This window comes from Carya illinoinensis, chromosome 6, assembly GCF_018687715.1.
Source record: "Carya illinoinensis cultivar Pawnee chromosome 6, C.illinoinensisPawnee_v1, whole genome shotgun sequence".
Taxonomy (NCBI): domain Eukaryota; kingdom Viridiplantae; phylum Streptophyta; class Magnoliopsida; order Fagales; family Juglandaceae; genus Carya; species Carya illinoinensis.
Window position 1 is genome coordinate 18,887,501 of NC_056757.1, and position 27,911 is coordinate 18,915,411.

Sequence of the window (27,911 nt, forward strand, 5' to 3'; positions counted from 1 at the left end):
TTAGTGAAGAATTTCTCCACTATGTTTTTGCTTTGGGAGCATTGCAGCAGGTTACATCACTTAGTAATGAAGTGGGGAAGCTAGAGCCGGTGGTACCAAAGAGTGAATCTGAAAATGATAAAGAAAAGATGCAGAAAAATACTCCGGAGTTGAAGCAATTACCCGAGCATCTTCGCTATGCATTCTTGGGTGATAGTGATACCTTTCCAGTGATTGTTGCTACATCACTCACACCCGAAGAAGAGGAAAAGTTGCTGCGTGTATTGAGGGAACATAGAACAGCCTTGGGATGGACTATTTCTGACATAAAAGGAATAAGTCCCTCCATTTGCATGCACAAGATTTTAATGGAGGAGCTTTACAAGCCAACAATTGAGCACCAAAGAAGATTAAATCCAGCAATGAAGGAAGTAGTGAGAGCTAAAATTTTGAAGCTCCTTAATGCTGGAATTATATATGCTATTTCAGATAGTTCATGGGTAAGTCCAGTGCAAGTTGTACCAAAGAAGGGTGGAATGACGGTAGTGAAAAATGACAATAATGAGTTCATTCCTACAAGAACGGTCACGGGATGGCGTGTATGCATGGATTATCGCAAGTTGAATAAAGCAACAAGGAAGGATCATTTCTCACTTCCATTCATTGATCAGATGTTGGATCGATTGGCTGGGTACTCCTACTATTGTTTTTTGGATGGTTATTCGGGGTATAATCAGATTGCTATAGCTCCTGAAGATCAGGAGAAGACTACATTCACATGCCCCTATGGGACGTTTGCTTTTAGGAGGATGCCCTTTGGATTGTGCAACGCCCCTGCGACATTTCAACGTTGCATGATGGCTATCTTTTCTGACATGGTGGAAGATATAATGGAAGTATTTATGGATGACTTTTCAGTTTTTGGTACATCTTTTGATCATTGTTTGCATAACTTAGCTCTTGTTTTGCAGAGATGTGAAGATAAGAATCTGGTCCTGAACTGGGAGAAGTGCCATTTCATGGTTCAAGAAGGGATCGTGCTGGGCCATAGAGTGTCATCCAAAGGAATTGAGGTGGATCGAGCCAAAATTGCAACTATAGAGAAACTACCACCTCCAAAGAATGTGAAGGGAATCAGAAGTTTTCTGGGACATGCAGGATTTTATAGAAGATTTATTAAGGATTTCTCTAAACTCACTAAACCTTTATGTAATCTTCTTGAGAAAAATTCTGCATTTGACTTTGATGTTGTTTGTTTGCAGGCCTTTAATGCACTCAAGGAGAAGCTAATTTCAGCACCAATTGTGATTGTGCCTGATTGGAGTCAACCTTTTGAAATTATGTGCGATGCAAGTGACTTTGCAATTGGAGCAGTGTTGGGGCAAAGGCGAGACAAGCTGTTTAGAGCCATCTATTATGCAAGCCGGACATTGAATGAAGCTCAGTTAAATTATACAACAACTGAGAAGGAGATGCTTGCCGTGGTGTTTGCTTGTGACAAATTTCGGTCCTACCTCATTGGGACAAAGGTGATAGTGTTCACTGATCATGCAGCACTTCGCTATTTGTTTGGCAAGAAGGATGCTAAGCCTAGGCTAATTCGTTGGATCCTCCTTCTTCAAGAATTTGATTTGGAGATTCGCGACAAGAAGGGAAGTGAAAATTTAGTGGCTGACCATCTCTCTCGGTTAGAGCAAGAGGAAGAAAGACTAGATTCAGTGGTCCAAGAGGCATTCCCTGATGAGCAGTTGTTTGCATGTGAGATCAAGCTTCCGTGGTATGCTGATGTTGTTAATTATCTAGCTTGTAAGGTTTTACCACCTGATCTTACTTACCATCAACGTAAGAAATTTTTGCATGATGTGAATCACTATATTTGGGATGAGCCTTTGTTGTTCAAAAGATGCCCCGATCAAATCATGAGAAGATGTGTGCCGGAAGAAGAGATGCAAGACATCCTCCATCATTGTCATTCCTCATCATATGGAGGACACTTTGGAGCCACCCGTACAGCAGCTAAAGTACTTCAAAGTGGGTTCTTTTGGCCTTCCATTTTTCGTGATAGTTACACTTTGGTGAAAACTTGTGACCGGTGCCAACGTATGGGAAATATTTCAAGGCGTCATGAGTTACCATTGAAAGGTATCTTAGAAGTTGAGTTGTTTGATGTTTGGGGAATAGATTTTATGGGGCCCTTTCCTCCTTCTTTTGGTTTTGCATATATCTTGCTAGCAGTTGACTATGTGTCAAAATGGGTGGAAGCAATTGCTACAACAACAAATGATGCAAAGGTAGTGCTCAAATTTCTGCACAAGAACATATTCACAAGATTTGGCACTCCACGAGCTATTATTAGTGATGAAGGGACTCACTTTTGCAGCAAGTTATTTGAGAATCTTCTGTCTAAATATGGTGTGAAGCACAAGATAGCACTTGCTTACCATCCTCAAACTAATGGTCAAGCTGAAATTTCAAATAGAGAGATCAAGAACATCCTTGAGAAGATGGTCAAAATCAATAGAAAGGATTGGGCGAAGAAGCTTGATGATGCTTTGTGGGCATACCGTACAGCTTTTAAAACACCTATCGGGATGTCTCCATACCGATTAGTGTTTGGAAAGGCATGTCATCTTCCTGTAGAGTTGGAGCATAGAGCTTATTGGGCTGTGAAAAAGTTTAACTTTGATTTGAAGGCAGCAGGTGAAAAGCGACTTCTTCAATTGAATGAGATGGAAGAGTTTCGGAATGATGCATATGAAAATGCCAAGATCTATAAAGAAAGGACGAAGAAGTGGCATGATAAACAGATTCTTAGGCTAGAGTTTGCTCCAGGACAACAAGTTTTACTCTTCAATTCACGACTCAAACTCTTTCCGAGAAAGTTGAAATCAAGATGGACGGGACCTTATACAATTCATGAAGTTTCCTCTTTTGGAGCAGTAGATTTGAAGGACAAGACTGGGAACATTTTCAGAGTTAATGGTCAGAGATTGAAGCACTACTATGGAGAGCAAATGGAGAGGAACTATGCATTTATTCCTCTTGGAGATCCTAATTGATGATCATTGAAAAGTCTGGCTGTAGACTTTAAAACAAGCGCTTATGGGAGGCAACCCATATATCTATCTTTCTTTCTTTCATTTATTTTATTATCTTTATTTATTTAAGTTTTAATAAATTAATTTTTGATGCAGGTATTTAGCAAGAATAAAGAGCTGGAAAATTTTTAAACCTCGGAAGGTTCACCATGAAACCAGGGAAGTTCCTTTATTTCTTCAATCCTTTTTACTTTTGCATCACAATGAGGACATTGTTTAGTTTATGTTTGGGGGTGTAAACTCCTATAATTATTTGATCCTCTTGTTTTCTAAGTTTTGGGTTGTTGATGGGTTGTTTGATTCTTTTACCAAGCATGCATTGGAGTAAGATTGAATTCTCTATGACTCTGAAATTTGTGATTGAAGATGGTTTTGAGAAAAATTTTCAAAAATTTCTTTTATGTCAAGTGAAGTTCTGTGGGTACTTTCGTTTAAATCTTTGACCTTGAACACAATTGAGCACATAGTCGTTTTTCTCTTATTCCATTTTGCTTATGAAGAGAAGAAGTTGAATTAATTGAAAGAGGGAGGTTCGATTTTGCTTTGCTCTAGAATCCGTTGATGGGTCCTTGAGGCGAAATCCTAGTTGAGACCAAATATTAGAGAAATGATCTAGGCATTTCTTTGGCATAACCAAAAAGCTTTCCCAGCCGTCCTAAATGTCATGCCATCATTACATGGTGTGTTTCCATAGTCAACCCCCTTGAGCCTTCATGAGCCTTTATTGATTCTTTAAACTACATAAACCATGCCCGCTCTAAGCCTGAAAAACAATGAATCTACCGTTGATAGTTTGAGAAAATACTTTGGTGGAGAATTACATTTAAAAGAGAAAATTGGTTTCATGATGAAACGTATTATGTTTGCTCTATTCGATCAAAGAAAAAGAAGAAGAAGAAAGGAAGTGATATAAAAAAAAAAAAAAAAAAAAAAAAAAAAAAAAAAAAAAGAGAGAAAAGAAAAGAAAAAAAAAAAAAAGTCGCCAAGCGGAAAGTGAATTACCTCAAATTTTGTTAAGGGAAGTGTTGGTATTACATCAGTGATTACAGCAATAATAATGCCACAAGTATGAGCATATTGCCAAGAAAGAGCTATGATTTGAATCATGTGAGTTTCTCTTTTAATGTTCTTTTCACTAAGTATTTTTCCAGTTTGATTTAATTTCCCATATCCAGTTCTTTCTTAACCCTCACCCTGTGGCCTATCATTACAACCTTAATAAAGACCTTTTGATCTTTGATTTTGGTGTTGACTACATTAGTGGAGAGGATTTCTGAAAATTGGACTTATGGGGTTAAGTTTTAAGAGAATTCTTCTGATTTTGGTTGTTCTACTTTTATCTGAGTTTGCAGGTGGTTTGAGGTTAAATTGACTATATCACACACCCACTCAAGGTCTTAGCTTTAGGTTGAAGTAAACGCCTAACTCTTGCTTGACAAATTGCAAAATTTTTGATTGATTTTCTTGCTATCTTTGATGTTAAAAGAGTAAGATACTAGAGACGAAATCTAAATTCATAAAAGCTTGGTGAATGATGATACTTCTCTTTGGGGTCGAGTTGATATTACCTAAACTATCATTTGTTTTTCTTTTTGTTTGAGGACAAACAAAGTTGTAAGTTTGGGGGTATTTGATGGCTTGCAAAATTTCATATTGCAGATTTTACAAGTTCGCTCGAGCGGAGGCTTTTGGCCGCTCGAGCGAATTCAGGCAAATTCAAACGCTCGACTGCCGCTCGACAGGGAGCTCGAGCAGGCAGGCAGAGTCGAACGCTCGATGTGTGCTCGATAGGACGCTCGAGCAAAATCAGGCAGAGTCGAACGCTCGACGCGCGCTCGACACCCCGCTCGAGCGAACATCGTATTTTGACAGATTTTAGGTTTTCCGCCGTGGGACCATATAAAAGGCCATTCTTCACTCTAGAGCCGCGGTTTTTGACTGGAGAACACTCTTTGGGAGAGAAAAACATAGCTAGAGGGATTCAAATCATTTGTTTTGGAGACGGAATTCCAATTTATTGCACGTACGTTGGATTCATACACGAGCACGGACGGGAGAAAGGCGTTGAATCGTTCTCTTGAGCTTTTGACGACCAGTTGAGGCTGCAAGGAGGATTTTTCAGTGTTTATTTTCTTCTTCCCATCTTCTCAGAACAATTATGGTGAATTCGTTTATGTTGAATTCCAATTCTAGTATGAGCTAAATTTTCTTCTTTCTAGGAAAACGATGTAACCTAATTCCGAACTATGCTTGTTTGTCCATGCTAATTTAATGCAATTCTCTCTTTGTTTATCTGATTTATTCTGAGTTTAATGCTTCTAATTAACTGGCCATTGATTAGATGATTATTAATCTTGTGATTTGCTATCGAAAGAGGGAATCATAGGGTAGATCTTGGATATTTCAGCATAGGTAAGTATAGAGATCGAAAGACTTGTATGAACCAGTGTAGTAATTAAATCATTGGTCTTATTGCGTTCTTGATTATTTAATTTGCATACTCTTGTGTGAATTGATAAACTAGAATCAATTCCAATTGACTATCGAAAGAGGCTTTTGGATGAATTAGAGATTTGCTAATAGACAAAAGAGGTTTAAGTTAAATTAGCTGGATGAGAAAAGCATAGTGAAGAATTATGGTGAAATCGATTTCCTAGAAGTTTTCTTCCCTATTGAATTTGATCTTCAAACATCAGTTTTACTTTCTTTGCTTATTTCTCTTGAGTTGATCTAGTTTTATTTGCTACTACAAAAACCTTAGCGATTCCTCTAGATAGAATTGAGATTAGCATAATTTTGGTATTTGGCAAGAGTAAGGTACCAATCCCTGAGGACAATACTCTTCTTATTACTTTACTATAAAACTACGATACTGTGCACTTGCAGTTTTGCACCGGTCAATAGACATATTGCAGGTTATCATAGGTTGAGTAATTCTAATTCTATTCGAAAGAGGGTCTTAGATAAGTTAGAATATTTTGCAGTCAAATGTGATGATAATTGATTGATTGTATGGTTAGGATTTGGAATTGGATTGGTTAGGTTAGTTGGATGCCTGAGTGTTTTCTTCTTGGGTAAAATCTTCTTCTTTTCAAGTGTTTGGTCAATTCTTTAGTTGTTGATTTAATTTAATTTGTTGCTGGTTTTCTAATTCAAAATCCACAACTTTTCTTGATTTTCAAATAACTTAGAATTAGAATAATTTCAATAATTAATAGGTAAATAATCCTTGTGGGTTCGACATCTTTCTTATCATTATATTACTTGGTACGATTTCGTACACTTGTGAAATTTCACAACAGTGGCCATGCCGTTCAAAGGTCTTTCCTATTTCGGGACTTGTTTTATAGTCCATGTTCCATTACGACATCAAGACTCATTCCCATGATTGGGATGGATTAGGGCCTCTCACTCAGGCTTGGTGGGTAAAGGGAATTTCTCTCGGGCTAAGCCTGTTCTAGTTCAAGTACATCCTCTCTGGTGAAGGAAGGGGGAAGGGGAGCCTTGGTCTAGGTAGGGGGTCCCTATCGAGTTCAACTCGAGCTCAACACATCATTGCCACCCTTGACTGGAGCAATGATCACGAAGGAGAAGCCTTTATTTGCCACTTCACATGGAGATCTTTGTCTGCAACTTCCATGTGCACATCTCATTTTGTGTGGAAGTGGTTTTGACTCGAGGCTAGCTTACTTGATGATAGTCCGTGAGTCGAGGATCCCGATGTGCCCAACACGTGCATGCCCTCTTGTATTCACCTCTTGTATACTTCTAGGATGGTGCCTCCAGGCATCATGCCGAGTCCAATTTTGTTATGGTGCCTCTAGAACAAATATCCAGAGAGAATAACACCATGGCAGATAGGTTGGCAAAAGTCACCTCCTCAAAAGAAGAGGTGAGCCTTCTTTGGGAGGTTTATAGAAGAGGGACAGATATTCTAGTGGTTGGGGCTCCTATTTTTTATTAGAATCACCTACACCGGAATGGGCAAAAGAAATCTCCAACTATCTGGACACAGGCAAGCTCCCCAATGGAAAGGAGGCAGCAAGGAAGGTCAAACGAAAGGCGGCGTGGTTTGTCAGGGTGGACGGTACACTCTACTGACGGGGTTTCGCCACCCCTTTACTAAGCTGCATCTCACCAGAAGAGGCACAATATGTTTTAGCATAAATATGTAAGGGGATCTGTAGAAATCACTTAGGAGGGAGATCATTAGCAAGAAAAGCACTACTTGCAATCTACTACTGGCCTAATGCCATCCAAGATGCCAAACAATTTGTGAAAAAATGCGTCAAGTGCCAACTCTATGCGCCAATCCCACACTACCCCCCAGAGAAGTTATTCTCCATCATGGCCCCATGGCCATTCACACAAGGGGGAATAGATTTGGTCGGGCCTTTTTCTCCAGGAAAAGCGTAAAACATATTATAGTTATTGTAGATTATTTCACAAAATGGGCGGAGACGAAGCCACATGCGACCATATCAACAAAATCCATTGCCAAATGTTTGTAGAAAAATATCATCTACAGCTTTGGGATTCCTCGTAGTATAGTATTAGACAATGGGGAGCAGTTTGATTCAAAGCACTACATAGGATGGTGCAAGGAACTAGGAATTCAAACTGAGTACTCATCGCCCAATCATCCCCAAGCTAACTGCCAGGCATAGTCAACTAATAAATCCTTGCTCAGCATCCTAAAGAAAAAATTAGCATAGAAGAAAGAACGGTGGGACGCAGAACTTCTAGGTGTACTATGGGAACACAGAACAACCGTAAAGACCCCAACAGGAGAAATGCCATTCGCTCTAGCCTTTGGCAGTGAAGCAATTGTGCCAATAGAAATAGGCATGCACACACACCAAATACTCCATTTCAACCAAAGGAAGAATGATGGAGTGTTAGAAAAACACCTCTACCTTTTGGAAGAGAAGAGAGCATAAGCAGAGGCTCAAAACATTCTCCATAAGAGGAAGACAGAGCACTACTTCAATAAATGGGTGAAACCTAGATCTTTTAAAGTGGGCAACCTTGTTCACAAAGAAACAGGATGAGGGAAAGCTAGGGCCACACTAGGAAGGGCCATACGTAGTACCACCTCAAATACATTGAGGGAAGGAACAACAGCATTCCTAGAATATCGAGCATCTAAAAAAATTCTTCCCCTAAGTTTTTGCTTTATGCCTTCAAATTTTGTTGCTTTAAGATTTCCAGTTTCTACTCTTTCTATGTAACCAAAATAAATAAGTCAATAAAGGCAGTTGGTGGCCCAATGAACATGCTTCTATGATCCCCAAACATAGTCACCAGTGAAGAGTCAAAGACTCGCGATGGAGGCCAACAAACCCCATGACCCCCCCATACTTAGTCACCAATGACAAATCAAAGACTCTCGGTGCAATGAAATGGGTGTGAGGTCAATAGACCCTACGACCCCCACACTTAGTCACTAGTGATGAGTTAAAGACTTGTGGTGTAGCCAAATGAGCGTGGAGGTCCACAAACCCCACAACCACCATACTTAGTCAATAGTGACAAGTCAAATACTCGTGGTACAGCCAAATAGGTGTGAAGGTCAACAGATCCCACAACCCCTATACCTAGTCACTAGTGATGAGTCAAAAACTTGCAGTGCAGCCAAACGGGTGTGGACGCCAACAAACCTCATGACCCCCACACTTAGCTACCAAAAATAAGACCAAACATTCCATGTACAAATAAGTGATATTCTTTCAAGACAAAGTATTTAGCAAAAAAGGAAGTGCTAACAAAGTTTTAATAGCATCAACGAAATGTCAATATCCAAAAACCTTACAAGTAAGTGTAATGGTGAAAAATTTACATCTTCAAAAGATAAACGATAAAACCTAAAAGCCTAAGACAGAGGAGCTGGTAAAGGCTTAGAAGATGATGAGGGCAGGGGCAAGTTCATAAAAGCATCAGGAAAACTCCTCGAACCCAGGGAATCAACAAATTGAACAGTTGTGGCGGGGGGCTTGAGCTTGTCCAGCTTCAGGCTACACAGATTAGTGGGAGGGTAAGCTAGCAAATAAGCTTTTAAATGAGCTAAACCAGCACCATATCCATACCCAGAGGCTCAATCTCTAACGCCAACTGCGAAGGCCAACTGAGGTTGCAAGCAGACCACCTCACCCCTTGTGATTGTTAACTCAGTCTCCAGTTCGTCAACCATCGCCTTATGCTCCCTCACCTTCTTGTCTAGGTTAAGCACGATTCAGTTTTTCTTGTCTTGATTGGGGTCGAGAGCCTCACAGTTTCGTTTATAAGTATCAAACCTTTCATGGAGTTCCTCATATGATCTCTTACTGTTAGATAATTGAAGTCTGAGCTCCCTCTGGGTAGCTTTATGTGACACTTTGGTTTGTGAGAGCTCGGGGGAGAGTTGCGTGTGACCCTCTTCTACAATTGCCAACGCCTGTGCACTTTCTGAGCAATGTTGCCAAGACACCACCAACTATTTCTGAAAGGATTCTAGCTCCTTCTTAGCATCACTCACTTGGTCGCAAGCCAACTCGTGCTCAAATTCTGCCAACCGTAAGGCAAAACCTTACTTGGCATTTAGGGACCCAAGGTGAAGCAACTCACTCCTGAGCTTAGATGCCTCCTCACGAAGAAGATCGAGCAAGAATTCAAGGGATTGGATGTGCCGATCAACCTGACCAAGGTAGCAGTTTAGCTCAACCCTCTCAGCTAACAGCTTCTCAATATGGCAAGAAAGTTTGGTGTTTTCAGCAACCAGATGAGTGATCTCCTACCTGGCAAAGAAAGCAAACTTGCACCTCTCCTTAACCTCGAATTTCAAGCCGCTACACTGTTTATGCCCTACAAAATGCAACCAAAATTCATAGGGATAACAAGCTAAGAACATAAGGGAAAGGCATTGAGATAGATAAAGTCATACCGGCATGAGGAAATCCTTTAGGTGGCGTAACATCTTTGTCACAGCCTCATCAAGGGAAGAAGTACCCATGAACGATGGGTCCACTTCCTACACTCTGGCGCCCTCTGTATCAACCTTTCATAAGGGATGTGGTTCAGGCACAATGAGTGGGGCCTGGGGTTCTACTTCAAGCGTGACTTCCATGAGGTAAATTTCTACCTTAGGGGTGGAAGTAGAGTGAGCTGGAATGGCAGTGAGATCTTGTTCACCCTCACTACTATTAGTCTCTCTTTGATATTTCACTCTTCTATCATCCCCCAACGCCGGGTCACCATTAGATGACCTACCCCCTCCCTAGGGGTCGAAGCCTCTAGGTCACCACCAAAGGAATAGGGGTTGGAAGGAAGACCTGTTCATTATCTAACGAAGGGGTCATGCCCATATCATGTTATATTCAACCTCACGTTCATATTGTGTTATGTTCATGTTTACGTTATGTTTCAAGTTCACATTCATGTCATGTTATGTTCACGTACATGTTATGTTCAAGTTCATGTTCATGTTATGTTATGTTCATTCCCCCAGAATGATATGCGATGTGTCAGGATCAGAGCAGAGAGCAAACATTGATAGACTAGAGGAGGTTGACTAGAGGCTGCAAACACGACGCGGAGCTTACAGCTTCCATAGTTAGTTTTTGGACAGTATTCTGGTTAGTCGAGTTACACGACTACTCAATGAACTTCCTCAATAGTGTATTTTATAATATAAATATAGAGTCTGGTCTCCCATGTTTTTGAGATTACAGTCTTCTGAAACTCGTATTGAAATCATGGATGTTTATTTTGTTAAGTATGCTTGGATTACGATTTAACTATTTAGAATATTATAAGTTTGGTGTATAGTATTGCTAAAAAAAATTATCTGCTACGAATATTGCATAATGCTAGAAGCATGATAGGAATATTACATCTTATATGTTATGAACGGGGGCAGGTAATCTTATGTTGCATGTCCCGACGCTTCAGATGTTCGTTCGATCCCAAGCAGAATCTGAGGGCGTCACACCAACTAACAAGGAAAACCATTGGAGCTGTATCTATTAATGATTAACAAGGAAAACTGTTGGAAATATACTCATGGAGGATAGTTATCCTTTCCTTTGAATGCCTCTATAAATAACCTACGGGAGGTAACAAATACTCACTTGATTTATTTCATGTTCTACATACACTTACCCTCACATTATTCTGACTTTGGCATCGGAGTGTCTCCAGGGCAACCAATGCTGCCCCTTTCTTTCGTTGCAAGTCATTCGTGTGGTTGGTGGTATGAAACTGATGTGAACCCGTGGGATTGAAATCCTTTGAACTCACAATAAAATTGAAAACTTACCTAAGAAAGCTAAAACTCAAGTCAAGATGATCTAGACTAGTTGAAATCTTGTTTTCAAGAACCTAGAATCGATGAGATCTAGACCCATTGAAATCTTGTTTCAAGAACCTAAACTTGGTGAGAACACCACAAAGGTTTTGCCTTTGATAAGTTTTGTAGTTCAATTAAGAACAAGTAGAGAAAATTCTCTAAAATTTCATTCAATGTTAAAACTTGTGTAAAATGCGGCTATAAGGTTGTTTTTAATCCCTCCATGAAACCCTAGGCCGACTAACAGGAAACCCCAGGCCAACTAAAGCCTTCATTAATTAAAAGACATGGGTTGAACATCATCAAGCCCAAAACATCCCTTATAGCTAATAAAAGAAGTCCACTTAATGAATTAAATATTAAAACATAAAATAGGCCCACATGCCTGTACTTATTGAAATAAAGAGTCTACACTACACCCTAGGCTATTTTGCCCCTCTGTAGCTTGTATCACATTCATTAAAGCTGGCTTTTTTTCTTTCAAATCTATCTTGAATGTCCCAATCTTGCTCGACAAATTTGCAAACTTGGCCCAAGTGGATTGTACTAATATTTGCATTACTTCCTTGGTATTCTTAGCTCTTGACCTTGAGATTAGCCCCTCTGGAACTTGTAATGAATCCTTTAATGGCCTTTGTTGATTCTCATTAGAAACATGTCATTATTAATTTCATGATTAATAATATGAACAACCTTATTTTTGTTTCAAACGTTTGATCAGTCCTATCCATTCCATGAATAAGTTTCAAACAGATTATTAATTCCATGCACATTGAGAAAACACTTCAAAACCCCCAACTTCGAAGCTTGGTCGAAACCCTAAAGTTTATCGTTTTTGTTTCATTTCATCTATTCACTTATCCACACACAACATCATAGTACCTTAATGTATTATTAGCAATGATCTTGCATGTAAAGAAAATAAACTCAAACCTTATACCAAGAGGTGGCCCAAACATGCCCTATTTTAAAGTCCTTTTTTTTTTTTTTCCTTCAATTTCTGTTATGAATGATCTAGAGCATGTTTTCAGTATGAGTTCTTGGATAAACATGGTTGCATGTTCAAATTATGCTTAGAAAAGGGGGTGGCTGAAACATGCAGGCCCTTCTTCCTCAACAATTTTTTTAACATAATAATCACCCAAAGAGAAGATAAAACAACCGATCAAGTTAAGACAAAATGCATACATTCTTGCATAATAGTTTCTAAATGCAAAGATTTTAAAGTTTAAGGCAAGGTTTGAATACAAAAGGTCCCCAATTTATCTCATCTAATCATTACAATTTTTTTAAATTTTCACTCAAAATATAATAAATAATTCAACTTTTTTAAATCTCAAAACAATAATTATATTAAAAAATAATATTTTAATAATATTTTATTTAACTTTCAAATTTTATCTCAATTTATCTTATATTAATTTACTATTCAAACCTCCCCTAATTATACGTGTATTTGACTTTTAAATGAGGACTATAATGACCATGTCTGAAAATATGTAGTCACAACAAGGCCAGCTCAATGATAATGCCAGTTAGGCCATTGCCTAAGGCCCCCCACCCTGCTCCCAAAATGAAAAATGAGGTGTTTTTTTCTTTTTATTTTTGAAAAAAATAAAAACCATATCATTATATAAAATTTTAAATAACTTTTATATTTTTCAATTAATGTGTGCAAGGCTCCATTATACTAAAATTAATATTTAATACAATGAATTATTTATATTTTAAATAATTTTTTAAGATTTTGCTAAATTGAGGTACTAAATTTGCATTAAGGCCGCATTTTAAGTTGTAGTATTCAATATAAATTCAAAAAAACTTCATTTAAAGATTTTAAATAAAATTTCATTTTATTGAAAATTTTAAAAATATTTCATATAGTAATTTATATTTTATTGTATTATAATTATGAATGACTAACTTAAATTTTGCCTTAGGCCTGAATTTGTATTGAGCCACCCTTGGTCACAACCATTCTATAACTTATACACAACGTTCTAATAAAATATTAGTTATTCTTGAAAAAATAAATATTAGTTATTCATTTGAATTCTTTAATTTTTACTTTGATGGGTTTGAATTGAAAAAATAATAATATATATTTTATTAAAGAGATATATGAAAATTATGTAATAATTATATTTGTATCATTTTCTTATATGATAAATGTTTTAACTATAAAGAAATTTTATGAAAATAAATCTACAAATTAATATAGTTTGATGAGATACATTATAAAATTATTCTTATTATAAAATAAATCTAATATATTATATAAAATCATATCTTTTTATATTTTTATTTTTATAAAATATTTTTATAGTTATAACATGTGACGTCCCCAAATCCCCACATCCGAACACGGGGAAATCGAGACGTCCGGATGGTGACAACCCGGGTCACCATCCTATCGACGGGTGCCGAGTGTGTGCAAAGGCAACAAATGTGCACGAAAAAACACGCAGCGGATAACGAAAGTCATAACTAAGTACCAGAATTTTTCTTAACGTAATACAAGCTGTTTAAAATGTACATAGATAAAATATTACAAAAACACAAATACAGTTTTAAACAAATATAAAACATAGCATCAGCAACCCGGCGGAGCCGCATCCTCGGGCTCAGCCTCCTCCTCTTCGTCCTCTAACTCTGCACCAAAAGCTACGGAACCAAGAATGGTGCCGCAGGTAAGTAAAACCCAAACACTACCAGATAAAAACACATAAAACTCAAACAAGATGCATGAAACATGCCCAATGCACAAAGCCCATAAAACACAAGTTTTCCACACACGCCAAAAACCCATTTGGCTCAAAAACACACAACCTTTCTAACTAACACGCCAAAAGCCACATTTGGCCCAATATCTCGCCAAAAGTCCCATTTGGCCTCTCAAACCATTATCCAATTTTAACCGCATGCACCATGACCTCCCCTAGGGGTCATCCGCACACCCTGGCTCCAGTGCCACACCGTAGAGTACCACCACGCGTGTGACACCTAACAAGCGATGCCCAGTTCTGCGCCCCGCGCGTGCGTAGCCAAGCAACCTCTAGCCCTCACCAGCAAAGGGCCACGGAGTCGGTGCGTAGGGCGATGCCCGGTTCCGCGCCCGGCGCGTTCGTAGCCAAGCAACCCCTAGCCCCCGCTCCCGTCGTCTAGCGACAAATCAGGGGACATCACTCAGTTTATTCTGCTCCCGAGTGACCAGAGGAGCTCCACCGAGATAATAACACATCCCGGCTTGGGCTCGTGATACACACGCACCTGTAATACACTTACGCCAATACACAGGCTTTTCACACAATTCCACAAACACACGTGCATGCACCATGCAATGCCATAACAATGCATAATAAAATAATCAAACAACATAAAACAATTAAACAGACAACTCCGTCCTCCATCCATCCGACCCCCGAAACTCCTCGGACTCAGTCCGGAATCAACAACCAACAACAATAAATAAATTGAATGAGCGATATATATTTAAATCTGAAAATAGGGTTTGGAAAATACTTACAGCGCTATATGGCAATTTTAGAAAACACGCGGCGTTGCAAACGGCACCGGAAAAGCAACGTCACAGTGAAAATTCACTGTGGCCGTGGGTTGTGAAAAACTCACTTTTGAACGGGGACAAACTAGGACACAAAATTGATAGGGAATGGTCTAGGGATGGTTGTGAAGCTATTGGAAGTGATGAACGGCCGTGGGTGGCGGCGGAATCGCCGGAAATGGCCGGAAAACACAAATCGGAAACTAAGCTCGTAGGAGCTGTTCCGGTGGTCGTTGGAGGCCGAAAATGGGTGGGTTAGGACGGCAAGGGACCGGTGATGAAGTGGTGAAGAAATGGTGGCCAGAGGTGGAGCAACGGCGGCGGATCGGAGCAAAATCCATGCAGCCCTTGGAGAGCTTTTCCGGCCGAACGGCCGGCCGGTTGGGGGTGGGCTTTGGAGGGGTGGTGCGCCTGAGGGAGGGGAAGAGTTTGGGACCGATGGTGGGCCACACGGTGGCCGGACGGCACTGGGTTGGGCTGAAGAGGCGTTCGGCGTGAGGGAGAGGGAAGAGAGAGAGAGAGAGCTCGGGGGGGACGACGCGGGAGAGAGAAAGAAAAAAAAAAGAAAAAGAAGAAAAAAAGAAAAAGAAAGGAAAAAGAAAAGAAGAAGAAAAAAAGAAAAAGGAAAAAGAAAAAGAAAAAGAAAAAGAGATGTAGGGAAAAGAGGAGATCTAATTCTCATTCCGGGAAACAAAACTAAACCGCCAAAAGAGATTAAAAACCACAAAAACAACTAAAAGAAATAAAACACAACATCAAATAAATTAAAAACCAATTTTAAAACGCAAATAAATTAAAATAATTAAACTATATATTAATTAAAATAAAAACAATTATTTCAGCGAAAATACACTCAAAAGCGGGTCATCACATCCTCCCCTCCTTAAAAACAATTTCGTCCTCGAAATTGCAGATTAACCACCAACTCAAAACAAGCCACAAGAAAACACATAAACCATCTGTGATCAAGATTAAGACACATACCTTCCTTATTCGAACAAAAACGGGTACTGCTCCCTCATGTCCGCTGCTCGCTCTCAAGAGAAGTCTTGAGCTAACGGATCTCCCCAAGCCACTTTAACTAAAGGTATCGTCTTAGACCTCAACTGTTGCTCCTTCCAATCCAAAATCTGCTACGGAACAACTTCATAGGTGAGATCCGGTTGCAACTGAATACCCGTTGGGTCGACGAAACGTGGCTCTTGCTGCCCAAAGCTCTTCTTCAGGGATGATACGTGGAAGACATCATGAACATCCCCAAAACAATCTGGCAAAGCAACTCTATAGGCGACGGACCCTACTCTCTCCAGAATCTGAAAAGGGCCGATGTACCTCGGATCTAGCTTCCTCTTCTTACCAAAACGCTTAACACCTCTCATGGGAGAGACTTTAAGGTAAACCCAATCACCAACTTCAAACGACAACTCTCTCCTCCTGGTATCAGCGTAACTCTTCTGGCGACTCTGAGCTGCCGCCATTTTATCTCTGATGATCCGGACTTGGCTTTGCATCTCTTGAATTATTTCGGGTCCAATTACCCTACTCTCCCCAACTTCATCCCAACACAAGGGTGACCTGCACTTTCTCCCATAAAGAGCTTCATAGGGAGCCATCTGAATGGTCGCATGGAAGCTGTTATTGTATGCAAACTCGATGAGCGGCAAATGGTTTTCCCAACTTCCTTGGAATTCCAGGACACATGCTCGTAACATGTCTTCCAGGGTCTGAATGGTGCGCTCTGACTGGCCGTCTGTCTGCGGGTGATAAGCAGTGCTGAACTTCAACTTAGTACCCAAGGCTGCCTGCAAACTCTTCCAGAACTGCGACGTAAACCTTGGATCTCGATCTGACACTATACTCTTTGGTATGCCGTGTAGCCGTACTATCTCTTTGACATACAAACGAGTCAACTTACCCAAAGAGTCGGTGTTATTAACAGGCAGAAAATGAGCACTCTTCGTTAACCGGTCCACAATCACCCAAACAGAATTCTTCCCACTAGGCGTTCTCGGCAAACCCACTACGAAGTCCATCGTGATGTCATCTCACTTCCACTCAGGAATAGGGAGGGGTTGGAGCATACCTGCAGGTCTCTGATGCTCGGCCTTCACCTGACGGCACGTGTGGCATTTCTCCACATATAGGGCAACGTCCTTCTTCATTCCATCCCACCAGTAATTTTTCTTCAAGTCTCGATACATCTTTGTACTGCCAGGATGAACTGAATACGGGGCCGCATGAGCTTCCGCCATGATCCGTTCTTTGAAATCTAAGTCCTTTGGGACCACTCTGCGATCTCGGAACCGAAGTATCCCATCATTATCCATGCTATAATGCAACGGCCCTCGAGATTTTCGGACTCTTTTCCTGATGTTCAGCAGCTTCGGATCCTTTGTTTGGAGAGCTTTCAATTCTTCAAAATCAGTTACCCGAATATCAAGAACTGAAGACAAAATCTCTACTTGCTGCGAACTCTCTATAAGGAGCCTTCTCATCCCACAAAGCAACGATTCCAATTCTGACGGCTCGGCTTCATCTTCCAAATGCGACTTCCGGCTCAAAGCATCAGCAACTATATTAGGCTTCCCCGGATGGTACTTGATCTCACACTGATAGTCACTGATTAGCTCCAGCCATCGCCTCTGCCTCATATTCAGATTTTTCTGGGAAAACAAATGCTTCAAACTCTTGTGATCAGTAAATACCTCGCAAGCTTCCCCATACAAGAAGTGCCGCCAGATTTTAAGGGCAAAAACAATCGCAGCCAATTCTAGATCGTGCGTCGGATAATTCTTTTCATGGTCCTTTAGCTGACGAGATGCATAGGCTACAACCCGTCCTTCCTGCATAAGGACACAACCCAAACCGAACTTAGACGCATCACTGAAGACTACTAATGGCTTATGCGGTTCTGGGAGCGCTAACACTGGTGCCATTGTCAACCTGTTCTTCAATTCCTGGAAGCTTCTCTCACATTTCTCTGACCAAACAAATTCTGTATTCTTCCGAGTCAAAGCTATGAGAGGTCTGGATAGGCGAGCAAAACCCTCTACAAATCTTCGGTAGTAACCAGCGAGCCCCAAGAAACTCCTGACCTCGCGCACTGTCGTCGGGCGCTGCCATGACAAAATGGCTTCTACCTTACTAGGATCAACTGCCACTCCGCCCCGGAAAATTACATGCCCAAGGAATTTAACTTCTTTCAACCAGAATTCACACTTGCTGAGCTTGGCGTATAGCTAGTGTTATCTCAATCTCTCAAGTACCAGACTAAGATGATACACATGCTCTTTAACATCTCGAGAATAAATCAGTATATCATCAATGAACACTACCACAAAGGAATCCAGATAAGGTCGAAACACTCGATTCATCAAATCCATGAAAGCTACAGGGGCATTAGCTAACCCAAACGGCATCACCTTAAATTCATAATGCCCATACCTCGACCTGAAAGCAGTTTTAGGCACATCCTAGTCTCTGATTCTCAGCTGGTAGTGTCCCGACCTCAGGTCAATCTTAGAGAACACGGCTGCTCCTTGAAGCTGGTCAAACAAATCATCAATCCGCGGGAGAGGATATTTATTTTTGATGGTCACCTTGTTCAATTCCCGATAATCAATGCACATACGGAGGGTTCCATCTTTCTTTTTAACAAATAAAACTGGTGCATCCCACGGCGACGTACTAGGCTGAATAAATCCCTTCTCTACCAGTTCTTGCAACTGAGTATTCAACTCTTTCAATTTAGCCGGTGCCATGCGATAAGGAGCTTTATGCACAGGAGCCGCTCCAGGTTCCAAGTCTATGACAAACTCCATCTCCTGAATAGGGGGTAGTCCGGGCAAGTCATCCACAAACACATCAGGGAATTCTTCCACAACTGGAATGTCTGCCAAAGACTTCTTCTCAGACGGCGTGGACACCATCTGCACCAAGAATGCATCCGCTCCCCAAGCAATCTCTCGCCTTGCCTGAATCGCCGATATAATCATCGGCTTTTCTTTCAATCTACTCCCCACAAATTCCAGGCAATCACCATCTGGAAGCTGAAAGCTAATTATCCGACTTCTGCAATTAATACTCGCAGAATATCGGTATAGCCAATCCATCCCGAGGATAATATCGAAGCCCAACAGCTTGAACACCACCAAATCAGCATCCAAGAATCTTCCCTCAAAATTTAACGGGCATCCCAAAGCAACCTTGGAACACCACACCATCTCACCATCGGGTAGAGCCACTACCATAGCCTTCGGCAACGGTTCCGTGACCAAGTTACACACCCGAGCAAACGTGGAAGACACAAACGATCGTGAAGCACCGGAATCAAACAAAGTACAAGCATAAAACTCATACAAACGGACTCTTCCTGAACCAAACACACAACCCATGAAATCCAAAAAAAAAACAACGAAGAAACCAAATGCACCAAAAATTAAATCCAACTTAAAAATTAAATTAATCCATACCTGTGATTACTCCAGCATCATGGGTCGCCGGTGCCTCATCATCCACCTCTCCGGGTGTGATAGCATAAACCCAGACTTGCACTGCTTGTCTCGGGTTGGTTCTTCCACCGTGTCTACCTCCACGGCTTCCTTGAACTCTGACGGGGCAATCCCGAGCAATATGTCCCACTTGGCCGCACCAATAACACTGGGGTCCGCTACTCGTTCGACACTCGCCCTCATGAGCTCTATTACAAGCTCCACAAACAGGCACACGTCCTCCCATGTGAACACTTGAGGATGCTTGAGGTCGAGTTCCGGTCCGCTGAACGAATTTCTAGGGTGAACCCGAGCTGCTTCCTTCACCAGAGAAACTCCGCCTCTTATGCCCTGGAGGGGAGCCCATACTCAGATTATTTTCCCACTATACAAGGATGGCCACATCCACTAACTCCTGAAAAGTGAATATCCGATGGCTGACCACCATACGGCGTATGTCATGACGCAGCCCCTCCTGGAAACGATCTGCTCGCATCTCCTCAGTGGCGACAAGGTGAGGAGCAAACCGCTCAAGTTCTATGAACCTCCGAGCGTATAGTTCCACTGTCGCACCCCCTTGGACCAGATTGGAGAACTCTCTTGCCTTTTGCTTCCTTACCATTGCGGGAAAGAAGCGGTCATTGAACTCCTACTTGAAACGCTGCCAGGTCACCGCAGCGAAAGATCCCAGTTCAGATTCCAACAGCACCCTCTTGGTATCCCACCAATCAGAAGCGGTACCTTGCAAGAGATAGCTGGCATAGAGTACTTGTTGTGCCTCAGTGCATCCACACACCTCAAAAGTTTTCTCCAGATCTTTGATCCATTTTCCAGCCTGAAGTGGATCCTCATTTCCGGTGAAGTGTGGAGTCCGATGCGCTAGGAAGCGCTCATAGGTGCATCCGGCTTGCACCATACTACTGGACCCTCCTGGATACATCCAAGGCCCTCCGTGATATGGCCAAGGCCCTCCTGATTGTGGCCAATACCCTCCTTGTTGCGGATAAGGCTCTCCTGATGGTGGATAAGGTACTCCTGATGGTGGCCAAGGACCCCCTTGTGGTGGCCAAGGTCCTTGTGGTGGCCAAGGCCCTGCCTGTTGAGACCTCACACTCTATTGCATAAACTCCGTCATCTGCCGAATTGCTTCGGCTATGGAGTCATCCCTGGAGGTATTGTCCCGTGGCTCCTGAGTATTTTTCCTTGGTCTCCCCATTTTCCTGCCACAACACCACTCTTGACCCTCCTTTAAGAAAACAAATAAAACCATCATAAAACCAACAAAACAAAAACAACACTACACAGCAAGAAACAAAAGAAACCAACATGCAAAAACATAACTAAATAAATACAAACAAACAAACAAGCTCAAACAATTAAAACAAATAAAACAACTGTACTTAACATAATTTTTAAAACACAACTTTAAAAAGCATTCTGGTACTGCCTACGGGACATGTGGTTTTACCCAGAGCCAAACCGCTCTGATACCACCTGTGACGTCTCCAAATCCCCACGCCCAAACACGGGAAAATCGAGACGTCCGGATGGTGACAACTCGGGTCACCATCCTATCGACGGGTGCCGAGTGTGTGCAAAGGCAACAAATGTGCACGAAAGAACACGCAGCGGATAACGAAAGTCATAACTAAGTACCAGAATTTTTCTTAACGTAATACAAGCTGTTTAAAATGTACATAGATAAAATATTACAAAAACACAAATACAGTTTTAAACAAATATAAAACATAGCATCAGCAACCCGGCGGAGCCTCCTCCTCTTCGTCCTCTAACTCTGCACCAAAAGCTACGGAACCAAGAATGGTATCGCAGGTAAGTAAAACCCAAACACTACCAGATAAAAACACATAAAACTCAAACAAGATGCATGAAACATGTCCAATGCACAAAGCCCATAAAACACAAGTTTTCCACACACGCCAAAAACCCATTTGGCCCAAAAACACACAACCTTTCTAACTAACACGCCAAAAGTCACATTTGGCCCAATATCTCGCCAAAAGTCCATTTGGCCCAATACCACGCCAAAAGTCCCATTTGGCCTCTCAAACCATTATCCAATTTTAACCGCATGCACCATGACCTCCCCCAAGGGTCATCCGCACACCCTGGTTCCAGTGCCACACAGCAGAGTACCACCACGCGTGTGACACCTAACAAGCGATGCCCAGTTCCGCGCCCCGCGCGTGCGTAGCCAAGCAACCTCTAGCCCTCACCAGCGAAGGGCCACGGAGTCGGTGCGTAGGGCGATGCCCGGTTCCGCGCCCGGCGCGTTCGTAGCCAAGCAACCCCTAGCCCCCGCTCCCGTCGTCTAGCGACAACTCAGGGGACATCACTTAGTTTATTCCGCTCCCGAGTGACCAGAGGAGCTCCACCGAGATAATAACCCATCCCGGCTTGGGCTCGTGATACACACGCACCCGTAATACACTTACGCCAATACACAGGCTTTTCACACAATTCCACAAATACACGTGCATGCACCATGCAATGCCATAACAATGCATAATAAAATAATCAAACAACATAAAACAATTAAACAGACAACTCCGTCCTCCATCCATCCGACCCCCGAAACTCCTCGGACTTAGTCCGGAATCAACAACCAACAACAATAAATAAATTGAATGAGCGATATATATTTAAATCTGAAAATAGGGTTTGGAAAATACTTACAGCGCTATATGGCAATTTTAGAAAACATGCGGCGTTGCAAACGGCGCCGGAAAAGCAACGTCACAGTGAAAATTCACTGTAGCCGTGGGTTGTGAAAAACCCACTTTTGAACGGGGACAAACTAGGACACGAAATTGATAGAGAATGGTCTAGGGATGGTTGTGAAGCTATTGGAAGTGATGAACGGCCGTGGGTGGCGGCGGAATCGCCGGAAATGGCCGGAAAACACAAATCGGAAACTAAGCTCGTAGGAGCTGTTCCGGTGGTCGTTGGAGGCCAAAAATGGGTGGGTTAGGACGGCAAGGGACCGGTGATGAAGTGGTGAAGAAATGGTGGCCGGAGGTGGAGCGACGGCGGCGGATCGGAGCAAAATCCGTGCAGCCTTTGGAGAGCTTTTTTGGCCAAACGGCCAGCCGGTTGGGGGTGAGCTTTGGAGGGGTGGTGCGCCTGAGGGAGGGGAAGAGTTTGGGACCGGTGGTGGGCCACACGGTGACCGGACGGCACTGGGTTGGGCTGAAGAGGCGTTCGGCGTGAGGGAGAGGGAAGAGAGAGAGAGAGAGAGCTCGGGGGGGGACGACACGGGAGAGAGAGAAAAAAAAAAGAAAAAGAAGAAAAAAAGAAAAAGAAAGGAAAAAGAAAAGAAGAAGAAAAAAAGAAAAAGGAAAAAGGAAAAAGAAAAAGAAAAAGAAAAAGAGATGTAGGGAAAAGAGGAGATCTAATCCTCATTCCGGGAAACAAAACTAAACCGCCAAAAGAGATTAAAAACCACAAAAACAACTAAAAGAAATAAAACACAACATCAAATAAATTAAAAACCAATTTTAAAACGCAAATAAATTAAAATAATTAAACTATAAATTAATTAAAATAAAAACAATTATTTCAGCGAAAATACACTCAAAAGCGGGTCATCACATAACACTTCTCTCTCTTGTGCACAATCGCACCAGGGCTGTAAATCAAATCTGTGGGAATGTGCTCGGATTAGGCACGCCTAATCCGAGCGCGGTTGTTTGCATGCATGACTATCAGCCCGGTTGTTATAAAATATTTATATTACATATGAAGAGCTTTTAATGTACAATTTTGATATTGAATTGAGATATAATGAGTTGGAATAAAAATTAAAAGATGAATAAAATATCGTTAAAATATTATTTTAAATATTATTATTATTTTAAAATTTAAAAAAATTGAATTGTTTATTATATATTATGTAGAAATTTTAAAAAATTGTAATGATGAGATGAAACACTTTTACTATCCAAATGGGGCAAAACTCTTCTGGGCTGGTCTAAGAGTAAGGCTCCGTTTGGATGTTGACCAGAACTGAATTATTTATTAATAGTAGTGAGTTGAGTAGGTGGAGTGAGTTATGTGGAACTCATCTAAAATGAGTTTAAATATATTTAGATATTAAGATGACTTTAGTACTATTTATGAGAAATTGAAAAATGTTTTTGATCCCACATATAAAAATATATTGAGTTAAAAAAAAGTTGTAGATCCCATATGGGTTTAGTAATTTGAGAGTTGTGTATTTAGATATTAGACTCAGTTTAAAATTAGATTGAACTAAATTAATTTCAACTGAGTCTTACAACCAAACGAGTAAGGCTTTATTTTATACAAGACGTCTAAAAATAAAAGTGCACTTTTCTATTTTATTTTTTAAAACAATATAAAAATAAATTCATTAAATAGGAATTTAAATAATTTTTATAATTTATTATATGCGCAAGGCCCTTAATACTAAATTAAGGCATTAAATTGCCTCGTTTTAAATTTTTATATTAAAATTATTTTACATAATAATTTATATTTGGTTGGATTATAGTAAAAAGTAACTAATTTAAACTTTGCCTTAAACCTTAATTTTCTGGTTCAAGTAAAGATTTTGGGGTTCCAGCAAGCCATTGTCACATCCATTTCATTAGCAAATGATCATTTTTTTAATGATACCTTCGAAGAGATGGTTAGTCCAAGTCTCAAGATGCGGAACAACAAAGTTTTGTTTAAGAAAAACACCATCATTATGAAAATGGACATGCAGTAAAAAAATTACCATAATCCATTGAGATATGGTATGCATGCTACAAGTGAATATTTACGGCAAAAAATGAATTCTAATTTTAGGATGACTGACCATTTTAATTGAATCTCTCTATCTTAAAAAGTATTCATATGGGACGTATGATATATTTTAAATTAGGCTAATTATAACCCATATTTTACAGTAAAGAAGAAAGAAAGGAATAAATGTTTTTGTTTCCTTCTATCGTTTGAAAAATAAAACTAAAAAATAAAAACCCTTTTAACTCCGCAGATTCCAATTATATTTTACTGATTAGTTAAAATAATTATTTTATATTAAAAAATAATATAATTAATTATATTATTAAAATGTATAAGAAGTACATACAAATAACTGTCATATAAGATTATTAGTACATGGCAAGCTTGGGGCTTTCTTGTCCATTTGTGGACCATTATTGGTGGATGCCCAGCACGTATACTCCAATCTTATGGACTAATATGCTTGTTGGACAACTTTATATAAAGTTTATGGCCCCACAAAGCTAAATAAAAAGGCAGCCTGTAGCTTGGAACGCCCATAAGCAAGCATACATAGAACAAGCTAGCTAGCTTCTTCCTGTTGCCTGCATCTCTTCCTTCCTTCTTTCGGTTTCCGGCATCCCAAGACCATGGCTGCCTTCCCGATCAATATTCGTATGCCCTTTTTATATGTTATGTTTGCTGCCATCATTTTGAGCAAGTGTTTGGTTCCTTCCGTCGCAGAGCTTCGACGGTTTGAGCAAGCCACAAAAGCCGACGGTTCTCTAAGCTTTTTGGTCGTCGGAGACTGGGGAAGAAGAGGAGGTTACAACCAAACTGAAGTTGCTCATCAGGTCATAATACTAGCTATTTTCCACTTTCTTAATTACAGCTTCATTTCTTCCCTTCTTTTGGAAGCAGGAACGTTTTCACTCATCAAAATAAATATATATATATATATTAAATAACAAAAGATATAACAATATACAGATCTCACCGAACTCATAGGCTGAGAGGACATGATGTCTTATTTTTATTATAAAATAAATTTAATATATTATATATATCGTATCATTTTATATATTTATTTTAATTTGTATATTCATATATTTTTATTGTATACCTTATATATCGCTCAAACCTCATATATTTTTATTTCAATTATTGATTTTTCCAGTTTTCGATACTCCTACCTACCAAGAGAAAAGGGCTGCTTACCGGTTGCAGAAATCATTATATATCTCTAAATAATAATAATATTATCATTATTATTATTATTATTAAAGGCATCATGACAGCGCAGCACGTGAACATTGGAATTCTACCAACTTTGGTCATTGGTATTTTTTATTTATTTTTAATTGTTCCAAGGGAATAATTCCGCTTAGATACTTTATAATCTAGATCCTTTATTTCTGCACCAGTTCATGATGACTATACGACAACTTATTTATATGTTGGAGTCAGATCACCCTCATACGCCAATAAATGTTTGACGGCTATCACTGATCCATTAAGTGGAAATGGGCTTTTGTAGCACGCCTGAAACTTTCCAGAATCTTTAAAAGCCAGATAAGGCGTTGTCTCAATCGGATTCCAAAGCATATATTAATTAAAGAATATTCTATTTTTTATACCTTTCAGATTTAATTTAATAATATAATATTTTTTTAATATTATCCAGATGGGAATCGTTGGAGAAAAGTTGGACGTTGATTTTGTGATCTCCACCGGTGATAACTTCTACGACGAAGGTTTGACAGGCGTCGATGATCCGGCATTTGACGAGTCATTCACAGATATCTACACAGCGCCCAGCTTGCAAAAGCAATGGTACAATGGTAATTAACAAAATCCCTGATATGATTCATTTTAAAAATTTTATTTATCATTTCTCCGCATTATATTATTTTAATCTTTTATTTATTTATCTTATAGTAAGAATATGGATGATAAATAAAACAACATAATTAATTTAAAAAAAAAAGAAAAAAATAATAATAATAAATAATTTTAAAATTTATAAAATGTGTAATTTGAGATAATAAGTAATATCCTTCTTAAAAAAGGTTTCAACTGAAAATAAGAGGGAAAATGTTGAGAAAAGTTATAAAAGATCTATTTATTTTGTTCTTGCAGTTTTGGGTAATCATGACTATAGAGGTGATGCTTTGGCACAACTGAGTCACATCCTTAAGAAGTTGGACGGCAGATGGCTTTGCTGGAGATCTTTCATTGTCAATGCAGGTATAAAGCAAGAGTGTTTCCTCTATCAGCCTTTTTAGCTTTTTTAGAACATGCAAGAAGGTGGACATTAGTCATTCACATTAATCTTATTTGTGTGAATTCTTTTTTGGGCAGAAATGGTAGACTTTTTCTTCTTGGATACAACTCCTTTTGTTGTTAAGTACTTCAACAAGCCAAAAGGCGAGGTCTATGACTGGAGAGGCATACTACCTCGAAACCATTACCTTTCAAATCTCCTAAAGGTAATTATTATATATACAAGTTGTTAAAAAAATCGTAACAAGAGGACTCGTTATTGTCATATAAATCATGTATATATACAAATTGGAAGAAATAGCAAGAGTTTTAGTAATTTGCTGGTGGCTGATTTCAAATTTTCAATATATAGGACTTTGATTTGGCATTAAAAGAATCGAGTGCCAAGTGGAAGATCGTGGTTGGTCACCATACTATCAAAAGTGCTGGACACCATGGTAACACCGATGAGCTTGTAGTGCATATTCTTCCAATCTTAAAGGTAATTTTAAAAGATTAATGTTATTTATAATCGTAAAATGTAAGTGTCGTTGTAAGTGTCTTGTATTCATTTTAAAAAATGTAAAGTTTATTATTAAAAAATTAATTTTTTTTGTAAATTCTGTATTTAGGATAAAGTTTAGGACCAAACCAGTATATATATATATCAATTTTATATTTTTAAAAATGGATTACACACCAATTATCTTTTAAACCGATATAACCGATTTTATCTATAAGTATTATTTTTTATTTTTTTTTAAATGATTGCTAAATATATGGTCTATGAAACTTCATACGTTTATTGAAATTCACGAAACAGATCATTCATCCCAGTAGACAAATAATTCTATAATGATATTAGTGGGCTTCTACTCAACACTATTTTTTATTTTTTATTTTTTATTTTAACTCTTCAGGCAAACAATGTTGATCTTTACATAAATGGGCATGACCATTGCTTGGAACACATAAGTAGCCTCGACAGGTAAATCTAAAGTACTAAACCATCTACATATATAACGTGCTATATATTAATTCACAAACATTACCGAAAAGAAAACAACTTGTTTTCTGGTTCAGTCCTATTCAGTTTTTAACAAGTGGTGGAGGCTCAAAGGCATGGAGAGGTGATGTTGACTGGTGGAATCCAGAGGAGATGAAGTTCTACTACGACGGGCAAGGCTTCATGTCCGTCCGAATCGATCCATCTAGGGTTGACATCTCATTCCATGATATTTTTGGCAATGTTCTGCACAAGTGGGGCACCTCCAAGCAACTCTACTCGAGCACGTAAAACAAGTTTTAGTACCCAGAAAAATATGCTCTAGTTAAGACCTCTGCTATACGTGTAACATCAGCCATAATTGCCTCTACGATTTTAAGACAGATAGATTATGCATTAAAATTAATATTTACCAAACTTACTTTTCTGATCTCAATAT

The 27,911-nt window shown here is 39.7% G+C and overlaps 1 protein-coding gene across 1 annotated transcript; it reads left to right on the forward strand.

The window, feature by feature from the left end:
• Positions 1-24,752: 24,752 nt before the first annotated feature.
• On the forward strand, positions 24,753-27,908 carry LOC122312364 (purple acid phosphatase 3-like). Its single transcript, XM_043126942.1, has 7 exons — positions 24,753-25,058; positions 25,889-26,045; positions 26,344-26,451; positions 26,566-26,693; positions 26,840-26,968; positions 27,387-27,454; positions 27,550-27,908. The coding sequence occupies exons 1-7, from the start codon at positions 24,855-24,857 to the stop codon at positions 27,761-27,763; spliced, it is 1,008 nt and encodes a 335-aa protein (XP_042982876.1). The 5' UTR covers positions 24,753-24,854; the 3' UTR covers positions 27,764-27,908.
• The last annotated feature ends 3 nt before the right edge of the window (positions 27,909-27,911 follow it).

Bases quoted from the DNA above. Each gene is read 5' to 3' on its own strand.
- LOC122312364 (XM_043126942.1), top strand. From the start codon at position 24,855: ATGGCTGCCTTCCCGATCAATATTCGTATGCCCTTTTTATATGTTATG. The intron at 25,059-25,888 runs GTCATAATACTA...AATATTATCCAG, and splicing joins AAACTGAAGTTGCTCATCAG to ATGGGAATCGTTGGAGAAAA. The intron at 26,046-26,343 runs GTAATTAACAAA...TTGTTCTTGCAG, and splicing joins GCAAAAGCAATGGTACAATG to TTTTGGGTAATCATGACTAT.